This window comes from Moschus berezovskii, chromosome 1 (assembly GCF_049115385.1).
Source record: "Moschus berezovskii isolate FMDL1 chromosome 1, NW_MosBer_1.0, whole genome shotgun sequence".
Taxonomy (NCBI): Eukaryota; Metazoa; Chordata; class Mammalia; order Artiodactyla; family Moschidae; genus Moschus; species Moschus berezovskii.
In genome coordinates, this window is record NC_142460.1 from 15,229,589 (window position 1) to 15,243,922 (window position 14,334).

Below are 14,334 nucleotides of genomic sequence, written 5' to 3' on the forward strand. Positions count from 1 at the left end.
CCCCCCTCAGGAATACTGAAGTGGGTAGCCATTCCTTTCTCCAGGGGATCTTCCTGACGGAGGGATCGAACCTGGGTCTCCTACATTGCAGACAGATTCTTTACCATCTGAGCCACCAGGGACGCCAGGATCAAATCCAGCCCAGCACCACCTGTTTTAGTAAACAGTTTTACACGCCCATGTAAATAGCTGGTTCACGATGTCGTGTTAGTTTCTGGCGTACAGCAAATTTGATCCTGGCCTGCACCAGCTCGCCGGACCTGTAACCCCATGCAGAGACCAAAAATCTCCCCTTCATACTGGCCTGGTCATAGTGCCTGAAGGCTGCCAGCAGCGTGTCAAAGTTTTGGTAGTTAACTTTCTTCAAGTGATGCCGCACTGCCGCTACCAGGGCTCTCTGTCTGTCCTTGCCTCGGAGATACTCCCCTGGAGGCCTTCTGTGGATGAGATCACCAGCTCCTATTGAAGAGGGAAAGAAAAGTCTTTTATCTGAATTTAAAGTCTGTCACTATTATTCACATCCTAAAAGAGAGATAGACCTAGCAACTTCTGTGAATGAAAAAACCTAATGCCAAGACTATTAAGCAGCATGACAGAAAACCTTTGTATTAAAAAAAAAAAAAGTGTACACAGTAATTGATGAAAATAAATACTTCTGCTATATGCCACTTCTCCATTCAATGAAAGAAATCTGAATAAATGAATTTTATGAGAGAATCATGAGCCCACTCAGCTATCAAGTCCTCTCCTAAGACAGCAAAGCTCTTGCCTCTCTAAAGAGACAGGCAGACAAATGTAGACATTTGTCTACAAGGCCAAGGATCTGAAAGCTGGGGCTGATTCCATGTGCCGGTCACTCTGTGTGCCTTAGGGCCACTAGGCCTCTGGGAAACCTTGTAAGAACTGGACACGAGTTCGCTGCTCCTTCCGAGTGTGAGTTTCCACTCTGCCTTCACTCTGCACATCAAGTCTCCATTTCTCAGTCCTGCTTCCCCTGCACTGTGACCAGCACGGGAGACCTGCCTCCACTCACAGTCCATTAACTGAGTCCTGACCCACAACCCCCACTAATAACCCCTCCAATCCACCAGCTGCAACCCCCCAGACGCCACCCTTTCTTTCACTTTCCTTTCATGACTTAAAGGAACTTCGTTGAGTTATGACACAAAGTCTATGCACACTGCCTCTAAACCCCATTCCTTGGATGCTTATGGTGACAGAGATCAGACCAGAGGTGACCATGTTGCTTCAGCTGTGATGGTTTGGTGGATGTCACCAGAAGAAACCTCTCCCTCTGTTCTTTTCCCCATGGCCTATACCCCACCCTTCCTGCTTTTACTGGCAACTGGCTGTGATATCCTGGGTAGGTTAATTTAAATTGCAACACGGATGGATGCAACCACAGATTATCACACTAAGTGAAGTAAGTCAGAGGAGGGAGACAAACCCCATGTGATGTCATTTGTACAAGGAACCTAAAATATGGTGCAAATGAGCCTATCCATGAAGCAGAAACAGAACCACAAACCCAGAGAGCACACTGGCACTCGCCCATGCGGGAGGTGGGGAGGGACGGGCTGGGACTGGCAGATGCAAACTGTTACATACAGGACGGACAAACAAGGTCCGACTATACAGCACAGGGAGGTGTGGTCAATACCCTATGATAAACCATATACACATAATTGTATCACTGTGCTATACAGCAAAAATTAATATATTTTAAATCAACTATACTTCAATGTTTAAAAACTGAAAAAATTGCAAATTTGCCTGCACTTCAAAGCAACTAATATTTACACCTACTCTGTGCAAGGCTCTATATTATCAGGGTCTCTCGAGGGTCTCTTTTAATAGGTATTAGCAGCACCTCTAAGTTTATTAATAAAGTTAGGAGTTAATCCTGCATATTCTGATAAAAGCCTTCTTTCTAAGGGTAGACCGTTACTCGTATGCGTGAAAAGTCTACAACCAGTGCTGGTTCCAGGAACAGGGCAAGTGCTCAGACTAAGATGATCTGAAATGGAGTCAGTGTCCATCAAACCATCCTAAAGTGGGCAAAACCCGAGTAAGGCTCTTGGAGAGGCAATCAAAGTGGTTGGGTGAGGGGTGATTTCTGACAAATAAGCATGGCTGCTCTTCCCTCCCACATTTCTTCCCCTGATGTCAATCCCCTGGGGGCTGTTCTGTATAAGGAAGCCCTGCCCAGCCCCACCCCCATCCCCGCTCTTCCACAAGATGGCCCTTGGTTGAGTTGGTTTTGTTTTTTATCTTGAGAGGCCTTCCATCTCCATTAACATCCAAAAATAACTATTGAATGGTCAGCCTGTGGGTGAGATGCAGGCTGACACCCTCTTCCAGCCCGGCCCTGGGAGAATACTTATGAAGCTCTTAGCAAATTACTGACGGACTGCAAGACCCATCACTGAAGAGCTGAAATCAGCAGTACTAGCTCCAGCCCTCGGAGAGACTAATGCCCTCACCACACCAAGGACGTGAGAGAAGCCAGGCCAGCTCTGCGGCGGCCCCTGCCCACCACCAGCTCCCGTGAAGCCCCACTGCCCGCCTGCCCTGGGTACCCCCTCAGTCACCCCTGCCCGGGTGCATTCTGGGAGCTGTACTCAGCCCAGGCCCTCTTCCCAGAGGCACATTAACAGAACCAAGAAGCCCAGGCCCGGGGACGAGGCATCCTTTGTGTCTCGGCCTTTATTTCCCCAAGCAAGAGGAAGGGAGTAATCCAGGTCCAGTAGAAAAACCTATGTGTCCTAAGAAGCAGGCAGACCCTGAAGCTTTCCGCAGAACAGACACTGTGAATTAACCCTAACAGTAGTCACAATGGACAGTTAGGGTTAGTCTCTGCATCCGTGAGCTCCATGAAAAGTCTAGAGAGGACTGAAAGTCCCCTTTCCCAGTTACACCGTATGCTGCCAAGGCTGCTGCTGACACATACACACTTTGTAAACTATCAGTGGCAATGTTCTTCCTTTTCATTTTTTAACACTGTCTTGTCACTCAATTTATAAGGATAATGTAGCTCAACTGCATTAAAATCACCTATGCTGCTGCTGCTGCTGCTAAGTCACTTCAGTCGTGTCCAACTCTGTGTGACCCCATAGACGGAAGTTTATTAAATATGCCAGTTCCTGGGACCCATGCCCAGATAATACTGATTCAGTAAGTTCTCACGTACACTAAATTTTAGGAACCTCCCAGGTGGCCCTAGTGGTAAAGAACCCACATGCCAATGCAGAAGCCGGAAAGACATGGGTTCAATCCCTGGAGGAGGACCTTAGAAAATTTGTCTATGTTTCACTATCAGCATGATAAACTATGTTCTGGATTCATTGATTCACGCTATAAATACCTGGAAAACAATGTACTGTGCACAAGACCCCAAGAATCCAACAGACAGCAAGTTGGGGCACCCGCCGGCATGAAACTGCCCTCAAGTAGGCAGTTGACCATGATTATCTACTTGTTTTTCAGACTAACTGATGGATTTCCTAAATCACTCCTTACCCACTCCTAGGAGTATAAAGAGCCTCTAAGATGGGCTGCTGCTGCTAAGTCGCTTCAGTCATGTCCGACTCTGTACGACCCCATAGACGGCAGCCGACCAGGCTCCGCTGTCCCTGGGATTCTCCAGGCAAGAACACTGGAGTGGGTTGCCATTAAACATATAACAGTTGATCTAAAAAAAAGTATGATCTCCTAACGTGGTGACTCACGATGCTCTAGAACATCATGTTGCATTAGCAAATAAGTATTTATTCTGTTTGTTAGTGAGTAGACTTTAGCTAACACCCTTTCAGTGTGTGTTCTAAGTCATTTCAGTTGTGTCTGATTCTTTGCCACCCTATGGCCTGTATAGCCCGCCAGGCTCCCCCGTCCATGGGATTCTCCACGCAAGAATACTGGAGTGGATTGCCATGCCCTACTCCAGGGATCGAACCCAAGTCTCTTCGTCTCCTGCATTGGCACGTGGGTTCTTTACCACTAGGGCCACCTGGGAGGTTCCTAAAATTTAGTGTACGTGAGAACCTACTGAATCAGAATTATCTGGGCATGGGTCCCAGGAACCCATATTTAATAAACTCTATAACTCTATGGGTGATTTTAATGCAGGTAGACTTCAGACTATATTTTGAAAACCACTAATACACAGCTCAATCCTAACCCTAACCCTAATAAGCTTTCAAATAATTTTCCCTGGGGAAGGTTGCTACTTAGACCACTTAGCACCAAAGACAAGATCCTGGTAAGTTTCTTCCGCTACTTCATAGGTTGATTCATTGATCCGCTGGTGGGAAGAGTTATTCAGTGTGTGGTTGTACAGTGCTTTCTGGAACCTGAATGCCCCTGCAGTTCATCTGGGAATGTTTTGAAAGGCCGTTTCTGATTCGGGAGGTCTGAGGGTAGAACCCGAGAGTCTGCATCTCTAAGCACCTTGCAGGGGACACCAACACTGCCTTTCTGCAACCACATTTTGAGTGCAAGGACCCAATACAATATTTGAATTCATTAAAAAAGTTGCCTCAGTTCACTTTTGCTTGTTTAATATAGGCCTTATTTATATTCTAAATAAAATTCTAATCCTTAACTACATTTACAGAATTCATTACCAGGCCTTTAAACTGTACCTGTTTCAAATATAATATGAAAATGTTGCTTCTTTCTTGTGCTACAAATTGTTCTCATTAATGTTAACATAATATGTTAAGCCTTTAAAATTGGAAGTTTGAGAGAAGGAGATGGTGAACTTCACTGCATAATTTGGGCGGGGAGCAGGATTTTGTCTTTGTTTACTTTTTAAAAAGAAACTGTATACTTACCGTAGTCCTCAGGACGGACACAAGCCCCAAATGTGTGGTCTGGGGGAACATTCATTGTTTCCACAATGCTATCAAAGAAAAAATTCCTTTAGTGAAAATTCCCACCACATGGCATCCCTGGAATTTAAAATATGTTTTCCACATGTTTTTAATCACCTATATTTTCTCCCATAACCAAACTATAAAGATCAAACAGAAGTTCTCCAACAGATCTTTTCTCTAATCTTCAACTCACATTAGCAATGGCTGAATGCTTTCACTGGCTTTCAGTGAAAAAGCCCAGATGGAAAAAGAAAAAACAAGAACATGGTCCCAAAGTAGAATTATGGAAGCATGCATATATACAAACATACTCTCTCTATCTACAGAGAGACAGAGAGGAGACGAAAATGTAACACAATAAGTTAAATTTCTGAAATCCCAGAACCAAAGCTTTATGTAAAATTCTTCCTCTTTCTTTTCCAAATGCTTTCTCGCTTTTGGAGACTCAGTACTTTCCTGGAACCCCAAGCTCTTAGGTGGCTAACAGGGTTCCCTGATTAACACAAAAGGATGATTCTTATTTAATAGATAGACTCTAATAGAACACAAACCAAAATTTGACAGGAGTACTTTGTAAATTTGATCCAAAAACATCATCAATTTTAAGTTACTCATGAACTTACGGATCTAAAACTCTTCCAAGTCTATGTTGAAACTTTTCTTTGAAATCATCAACTCTCTTGGATACAATCTTAGCTCCTCTTTTCCTATAAAATTAGAAAATTGTCAGGTGTTTGTATTACCCAAAGTATTCTTGGCTACCAAATATACATACATAGAAGAACACCATAGTATCATTTGGGTCAGTTTAGTTCATTTCAGTCGCTCAGTCGTGTCCGACTCTTTGCGACCCCATGGACTCCAGCATGCCAGGCTTCCCTATCCATCACCAACTCCCAGAGCTTGCTTGAACTCATGTCCATGGAGTCGGTGATGTCATCCAACCATCTCATCCTCTGTCGTCCCCTGCTCCTCCCACCTTCAATCTTTCCCAGCATCAGGGTCTTTTCCAATGAGTCAGTTCTTCGCATCACGTGGCCAAAGTATTGGAGTTTCAGCTTCAACATATGATCCTTCCAAGGAATATTCAGGACTGATTTCCCTTAGCATGGATTGGTTGGATCTCCTTGCTGTCCAAGGGGCTCTCAAGAGTCTACTCCAACACCACAGTTCAAAAGCATCAATTTTTCGGCACTCAACTTTCTTTGTGGTCCAACTCTCACATCCATACATGACTACTGGAAAAACAATAGCTTTGACTAGATGGACCTTTGTTGCCAAAGTAATGTCTCTGCTTTTTAATATGCTCTCTAGGTTGGTAATAGCTTTTCTTCCAATGAACAAGCATCTTTCAATTTCATGGCTGCAGTCACCATGTGCAGTGATTTTGGAGCCCCCAAAATTAAAGTCTCTCACTGTTTCCACTGTTTCCCCATCTATTTCCCATGAAGTGATGGGACCAGATGCCATGATCTTAGTTTTCTGAATGTTGAGCTTCAAGCCAACTTTTTCACTCTCCTCTTTCACTTTCATCAAGAGGCTCTTTAGTTCCTCTTCACTTTCTGCCATGAGGGTGGTGTCATCTGCATATCTGAGGTTATTGATGTTTCTCGCAGCAATCTTGATCCCAGCTTGTGCTTCATCCAGCCTGGCTTCATCCACACTCTGCAGAGTGAAACTGGTCATTTTAGAAGGAGAGCGAGTTGGAGGTTGGCCCTCCCCAGCGGCGCTGATCCGGCCCGGAGCCCCGCTCCCCAGTGCCCGCCGACCCCGCGCCCGCCTGCTCAGCCCGGTGCTCCTCTGCGGGCTCATCCCTGGCCGGCCAGAGCCGCGGAGCCCAGCCTGAGCCGCACACTCCAGCTCGCCAGCAACAAGGAGCAGGATGGTGTGGCGGAGGACGATGGCGGAGTCCAAGGACGCGCAGCAATCTTCTCCTGCGAGAACGCCGAAATTACAACTCACTGCTGAACAACCCTCGACAGGAGAGTGTTGGATCCCAGCAAAAAAAGATACCCCACATCCAAGAGCAAAGGAGAAGCCCCAGCAAGACAGTGGGAGGGGTGAAATCGTGTTTCGAATCAAACCCCACACCCAACAGAGACACTCAGAGGACTCAAACAAACCTTGTGCACATCAGCAGTTAGAGATCCCTTCAAGAAAATGAGAGAGAGCGACGTTTCACGCAAAGATGCGCGCAGTAAAGGACAGAAATGGTAGGGACCTAACAGAAGCAGAAGATATTAAGAAGAGGTGGCAAGAATACACAGAAGAACTGTACAAAACAGATCCTCATGACCCAGATAATCACGATGGTGTGACCCCTCACCTAGAGCCAGACATCCTGGAATGTGAGTCAAGTGGGCCTTAGGAAGCGTCACTACGAACAAAGCTAGTGGAGGTGATGGAATTCCAGTTGAGCTATTTCAAATCTTGAAAGATGATGCTGTGAAAGCGCTGCACTCAATATGCCAGCAAATTTGGAAAACTCAGCAGTGGCCACAGGACTCTAAAAGGTCAGTTTTCATTCCAGTCCCCAAGAAAGGCAATGCCAAAGAATGTTCAAGCTACCGCACAATGCACTCATCTCACACACTAGTAAAGTAATGCTCAAAATTCTCCAAGTCAGGCTTCAACAGTACATGAACTGTGAAATTCCAGATGTTCAAACTGGATTTAGAAAAGGCAAAGGAACCAGAGATCAAATTGCCAACATCAGTTGGATCATCGAAAAAGCACGAGAGTTCCAGAAAAACATTTGCTTCTGCTTTATTGACTATGCCAAAGCCTTTGACTGTGCGGATCACAACAAACTATGGAAAATTCTTAAAGAGATGGGAATACCAGACCACCTGACCTGCCTCCTGAGAAATCTGTATGCAGGTCAAAAAGCAACAGTTAGAACTGGACATGGAACAACAGACTGGTTCCAAATTGGGAAAGGAGTACTGTATATCGTTAAGGCTGTGTATTGTCACCCATATGTATATTTAACTCATATGCAGAGTACATCATGCAAAATGCCATGATCATTTGGATCATCAAAAACTAAATCCAATTTCAAAAGAAATTATATGCTAAAAAGAAAGCTTTATGTGTTCAATCTTCTATCATGTATAATCCTTTATCAAGATAAGTAACAGAATACAAAATTTTGATTTAAAAGACAAAAATTTTTCAAAACTAAAGTGTTAATAGCATTCATATAACTCCTTAGATCTATAACAGAAAAATAAACATTAAAGAAATAAATAACCAAAGGATAAAAACAACTTACAACTAGTAAGCAAATATATGGAGAAATTGTAATACTCCACAGTAACAAAGAAAAAGAACACAACATCATTTTTAACATAATACATATTTAAATACATATCTATATATAGAGACAGAAAGAAAGAATATCTAACATTGGCAAATAGTATGGCAAAATGCTTGCAGATTGCTAGTGCAAGCGATGATAATTCTTTTAGAAATAATTTGGCAATATGATTCAAAAAGCATAAAAATATTCACCCTTTTATCCACATCTGAAAACCAATCATAAGGAGATGCCGCTGCTGCTGCTGCTGCTCAGTCGTTTCAGTCATGTCCGACTCTGTGCGACCCCATAGACGGAAGCCCACCAGGCTCCCCCGTCCCTGGGATTCTCCAGGCAAGAACACTGGAGTGGGTTGCCATTTCCTTCTCCAATGCGTGAAAGTGAAAAGTGAAAGTGAAGTCGCTCAGTCGTGTCCGACTCTTAGCGACCCCATGGACTGCAGCCTACCAGGCTCCTCCATCCATGGGATTTTCCAGGCAAGAGGGCTGGAGTGGGTTGCCATTGCCTTCTCCCTCAAAATTAAAAGTTTGAAAAAATTTATAAAAATGCTTGTAGTTTCAGTGACTATAAGGGGAAAACAAGAAAAGAATCTAAGTGTTCAATCCTGGAGGGTGATTAATCACATCACATTAACAAGAACACACTCTGTGTGCATTCTAAATGTTGGTTATTAAGAATACACAGCCATATAAAATTATTTTATGTAAAGAGCCAAAACAGGATATAAAATGGAATTGCACTCTGATTAAAGTTATGCAAAAACAAAACAAAAGGTATGCAAAAATCAACACAGGAAGCCACAGTAAAAAGAAATAAATGAAAAAGATAATAAAGGTTGAATTAAGGTGACAGAATTATGGGTGATTTGATTTTATTTTGCCAATTTTCTGTAATATAATTTCATTACTTCCACCACTGTGATTAAATGAGTAAGAATTTCTTTTAAGAACTGTAAAATTACAACACCACTATTTAATAACATTAAAATTAATAAACCTCTATTGTTTTGCTAAGACTAAAAACAGTGAACTTAAATTCTTAAACTCCTTTTGCTTTTAAAACAATTTCCTGTACTGGAGAAATAGAGTTGAATAAATTTCTGGAGAAGAGTGACACTCTGTGGAGAAGCAAAAGATGAAAGATAAAGTAATTCATCTCTAATTTCTTTATTTACTTCCCATTAGTTCAAAAAGAGAAAAAGAACAATGGGGTAAAGTCAGAATAAATCAAAGGCAGTTTGAAGGCCATAACTGACTATATAAAGCTGACAATCTGAAACCAGCTCCAAGGGCTCGATTAGGAGCACACCAGATGGCAAAGAGGAGGGTTCTAAGCCACACAGCCCTCGCTCCTCAGGCTAACGCAGCCTAGAACATGTTGCTGGGAGAGTCGGGAACTATCTGTGAGCAACCGTGTACGTCAGAGAATCAACAGTTGTAATCACTACACACCTCACCGCGCTCACTCCCCAATCAAGCCTCCTGTGTGCCAGTCACACACACACGCACGCGCACATGCACACACACACACGTCTATCATTTCACACACGCGCACACACACACACGCACACACACGCACACACACATACACACGTCTATCATTTCACACACGCACACACACACGCACACACACACGCACACACACACACGTCTATCATTTCACACACGCGCACACACACGCACACACACACGCACACACACACACGTCTATCATTTCACACACACACACGTGCGCACACACACACGCACACACACGCACACACACATACACACGTCTATCATTTCACACACGCACACACACACGCACACACACACGCACACACACACACGTCTATCATTTCACACACGCGCACACACACGCACACACACACGCACACACACACACGTCTATCATTTCACACACACACACGTGCGCACACACACACGCACACACACGCACACACACATACACACGTCTATCATTTCACACACGCGCACACACACACACACACACATGCACACACACACGTCTATCATTTCACACACGCGCACACACACACACGCACACACACGCACACACACACACACGTCTATCATTTCACACACGCACACACACACGCACACACACATGCACACACACACACGTCTATCATTTCACACACGCGCACACACACACACGCACACACACATACACACGTCTATCATTTCACACACGCACACACACACGCACACACACACGCGCACACACACGCACACACACACACGTCTATCATTTCACACACACACACGTGCGCACACACACACACACACACGTCTATCGTTTCTAGATTCTAACTGATGCCTCTGACCAGAGGTCAAAAGCAGAATATAGACACAGGCAATTTTATGAAGGAAATATATCCCTTAAAAAGTATATATACCCAATAACTCTTAAAAGTTAAAAGTAAGGCAAATGTACATTGAATAGTGCATAGCACATTAAGATGTAAGCAAAATAGAAATAGACTCACAGACGTAGAAGACAAGCTTAACAGTTGCCAAAGGGGAACGGGGTATAAATGAGGAATTAGGGATTGACATATACGTACTACATACTATAAATAAAATAGGTAACCCGTGTATATAACAGGTAATATGGTTACCTTTGCTCTACAGTAGGCCCTGTTTAGCACAGGGGACTGTATTCCGTATCTTCTAATAACTTACTATGGAAAAGAGTCTGAAACACTATATATTTTCTATGTGCACATGTTTATGTATTGTTGAGTCCCTTTGTTGAGTGTGTACCTGAGACTCACAACACTGTGAACCAACCATGCTTCCGCTGGGCTCCCTGGGGGCTCAGACGGTGAAGACTCTGCCTGCAGTGCGGGAGACCCAGGCTCAATCCCTGAGTCAGGAAGATCCCCTGGAGAAGGAAATGGCAACCCACTCCAGTACTCTTGCCTGGAGAATCCCAGGGCTACAAGTCCATGGGGTCGCAAAGAGTCGGACACGACTGAGAGACTTCACTTCCTTTTTTTCTGTACTTCAGTTAAAAATAAATAAGACAAAAAACAAGAAGATAGAAACAAAAAAATGAGCTGTAAATGAATATGCTTAACTCCAAGCACAAGCCGGAATCAAGATTGCCGGGAGAAATATCAATAACCTCAGATATGCAGATGATACCACCCTTATGGCAGAAAGCAAAGAAGAACTAAAGATCCTCTTGATGAAAGTGAAAGAGGAGAGTGGAAAAGCTGCCTTAAAATTCAACATTCAAAAAACTAAGATGATGACATCCAGTCCCATCACTTCATGGGAAATAGATGGGGAAACAGTGGAAACAGTGAGACACTTTATTTTCCTGGGCTCCAAAATCACTGCAGATGGTGATTGCAGCCATGAAATTAAAAGACGCTTACTCCTTGGAAGGAAAGTTATGACCAACCTAGACAGCATATTAAAAAGCAGAGACATTACTTTACAGACAAAGGTCCATATAGCCAAAGTTATCGTTTTTCCAGTAGTCATGTATGGATGTGAGAGTTGGACCATAAGGAAAGCTGAGCGCAGAAGAACTGATGCATTTGAACTGTGGTGTTGGAGAAGACTTGAGAGTCCCTTGGACTGCAAGGAGATCCAACCAGTCCATTCTAAAGGAGATCAGTCCTGGGTGTTCATTGGAAGGACTGATGCTGATGCTGAAACTCCAATACTTTGGCCATCTGATGTGAAGAACTGACTCATTGAAAAGACTCTGATGCTGGGAAAGATTGAGGGCAGGAGGAGAAGGGGACGACAGAGGATGAGATGGTTGGATGGCATCACTGACTCGATGGACATGAATTTGAGCAAGCTCCGGGAGTTGGTGATGGACAGGGAGGCCTGGCATGCTGCAGTCCATGGGGTCACAAAGAGTCAGACACGACTGAGCGACTGAACTGAACTGACTGAACTGATCTAGTCAAGTATTTAAATAATTTCGTCATGCTTTCCTTTATGCATGTTTTAACCACTTTAATAGTGATAAATTAATGAATGTTTGTTTTAGGAGCTCTTCTATATCCTAAAAAAACACTGTCTCCTATGGTTTTTCTAAAATATGGAAGGGCTTCCCTGGTGGTTCAGATGGTAAAGAAGGCCTGCCATGCGTGAGACCAGGGTTTGATCTGTGGCTCAGGAAGATCCCCTAGAGAAGGGAAAGGCTCCCCAGGAAAGAATTTCTTCTCTTTGGGCTTTACCATTATTGCTTTGAATAATTCAAATATCAGAAATTCATATATTAAACAATAAGGGAGTGGAAGACTGGAAATCCCAGTTTCAGGCCTATGATCACAGAGTCAGTGCCTACAGCCTTGGTGCAGTGCTAAGGGCAGCCTTTGGAGGGACACTGCAGGGTTTCAGCCCCACCCCTGGCACCTCCCTGCGTGACCTCAGGCACAGGATTTAACTTCTCTGTACCTCAGTTTCTTCATCTGTACAATGGAAAGGCTACAAATTATAGTACACCTACCTCCTGGAGTTGCTGGTAGGATCAAATTAATCATATGTAAAGTACTTAGCACTTTGCCTCTGTAACTGGGAGCTGCCATCTCAGCTATCAGAAAAGCAAGTGAGCGAGGCAGATTGGGTGCCTGGGGGAAGGGAAACTGTGTATGCCCGCCGGGGCCTGTGGCAATCTGGTGTCTTCTTTAAAGGGGCAGAGAGGCTCGAAACGTGGTGCAGACGAACCTGCTCACAAAGCAGAAGTCGCGTCACAGACTCAGTTGCGTCCTACTCTGTGTGACCCCGTGGACAGGAGCTCGCAGGCTCCTGTGTCCATGGGATTCTCCAGGCAAGAATATTGGAGTGGGTTGCCATGCCCTCCTCCAGGGGATCTTCCTGATCCAGGGATCGAACCCACGTTTCTTATGTCTCCGGCATTTGTAGGCAGGTTCTACACCCACTCCAGTACTCTGGCCCAGAGAATTCCATGGACTGTATAGTCCACGGGGCCGGAAAGAGTCGGACACGACTGAGCGACTTTCATTTTCACTTTCTTCACCACTAGCGCCACCTGGGAGGCAGATGGAGAAAACAAACTGAAGGTCACCAGGGGGAAAGCAGGGGGCAAACTGGAAAACTGGGACTGACATACACACTCCACCGTCTATAAACTGGATGCCCGAGAAGGACCTAGCACACAGCACAGGGAACGCTACTCAGTCCTCTCTGACAGCCTATTGGGGAAAAGGATCTTAAAAAACAAGAATCTACATGTGGGTGTGTGTGTGACTGCTGCACACCTGAAACACACAACACTGCAAGTCAACAAGACGCCACTAAAAAGGAATCTTAAAAAATTATAAACGAAAAAATTTTCTGAAACAACAGCGGGCAGAGGACAAAACAAATCCACTCCCACCATTGAATGTATAGAGATGCAGGTCCAGTATATTCATTTCCTGGGGTTGCGAGAACAAATGACCACAAGCTTGTGGCTTAAAACAGTAGAAATGTATGCTTTCACAGGTCGAGAGGCCAGAAGTCTGAGATCGAGGTGACAGCAAGGCCACATGTGCCCTGAAGGCTCTGGGCAGAGCCTGTTCATCGCTTCCTCCAGCATCTGGAGGCCGCTGGCATTCTTTGACCTTCCTTGGCTTGACACACATCATTCCCGTCTCTTCCATCTCCACATCACATCCTCCTCTGTATGTCGTATGTCGTGTCTTCTTCTGTCTGAAATCTCCCTCAGCCTTTCCCTTATTAGGACACTTGCTACCGGATTTTGACCCCACCCACATCATCCAGGGGCTTCCCAGGTGGCGCTAGTGGTAAAGAACCCCCCTGCCAATGCAGGAGATGTAGAGAAACCCAGGTTCCATCCCTGGGTGGGGAAGATCCCCTGGAGGAAGGCACAGCAACCCACTCCAATATTCTTGCCTGGAGAATCCCACGGACACAGGAGCCTGGAAGGCTGCAGTACGCAGAGTCGGACACGACTGAAGCGATTTAGCACACATGCACAGATCATCCAAAATAATCTCAAGATCTTTCACTGAATTGCATTTACAAGGACCCTTTTCCCATTTAAGATAACCGTCACAGGTTCTTGGAATTAGAACATGGACATCTTTGAAGGCCACTATTCAACCCACTACACCAGCATTTTCAATCCTCTGATATTTTTCCAGCATAG

General features: G+C 44.5%; 1 protein-coding gene across 1 annotated transcript in view; it reads right to left on the reverse strand.

The window, feature by feature from the left end:
* Positions 1-14,334, reverse strand: part of EFHB (EF-hand domain family member B) — a 60,634-nt gene that overhangs the window by 19,008 nt on the left and 27,292 nt on the right. The window contains exons 7-9 of the mRNA XM_055417111.2: positions 5,498-5,581; positions 4,833-4,900; positions 305-459 (exon numbers count right to left, since the gene is read on the reverse strand). Coding sequence (XP_055273086.2) covers positions 305-459; positions 4,833-4,900; positions 5,498-5,581 — 307 coding nt within the window. The remainder of the gene's footprint in view (positions 1-304; positions 460-4,832; positions 4,901-5,497; positions 5,582-14,334) is intronic.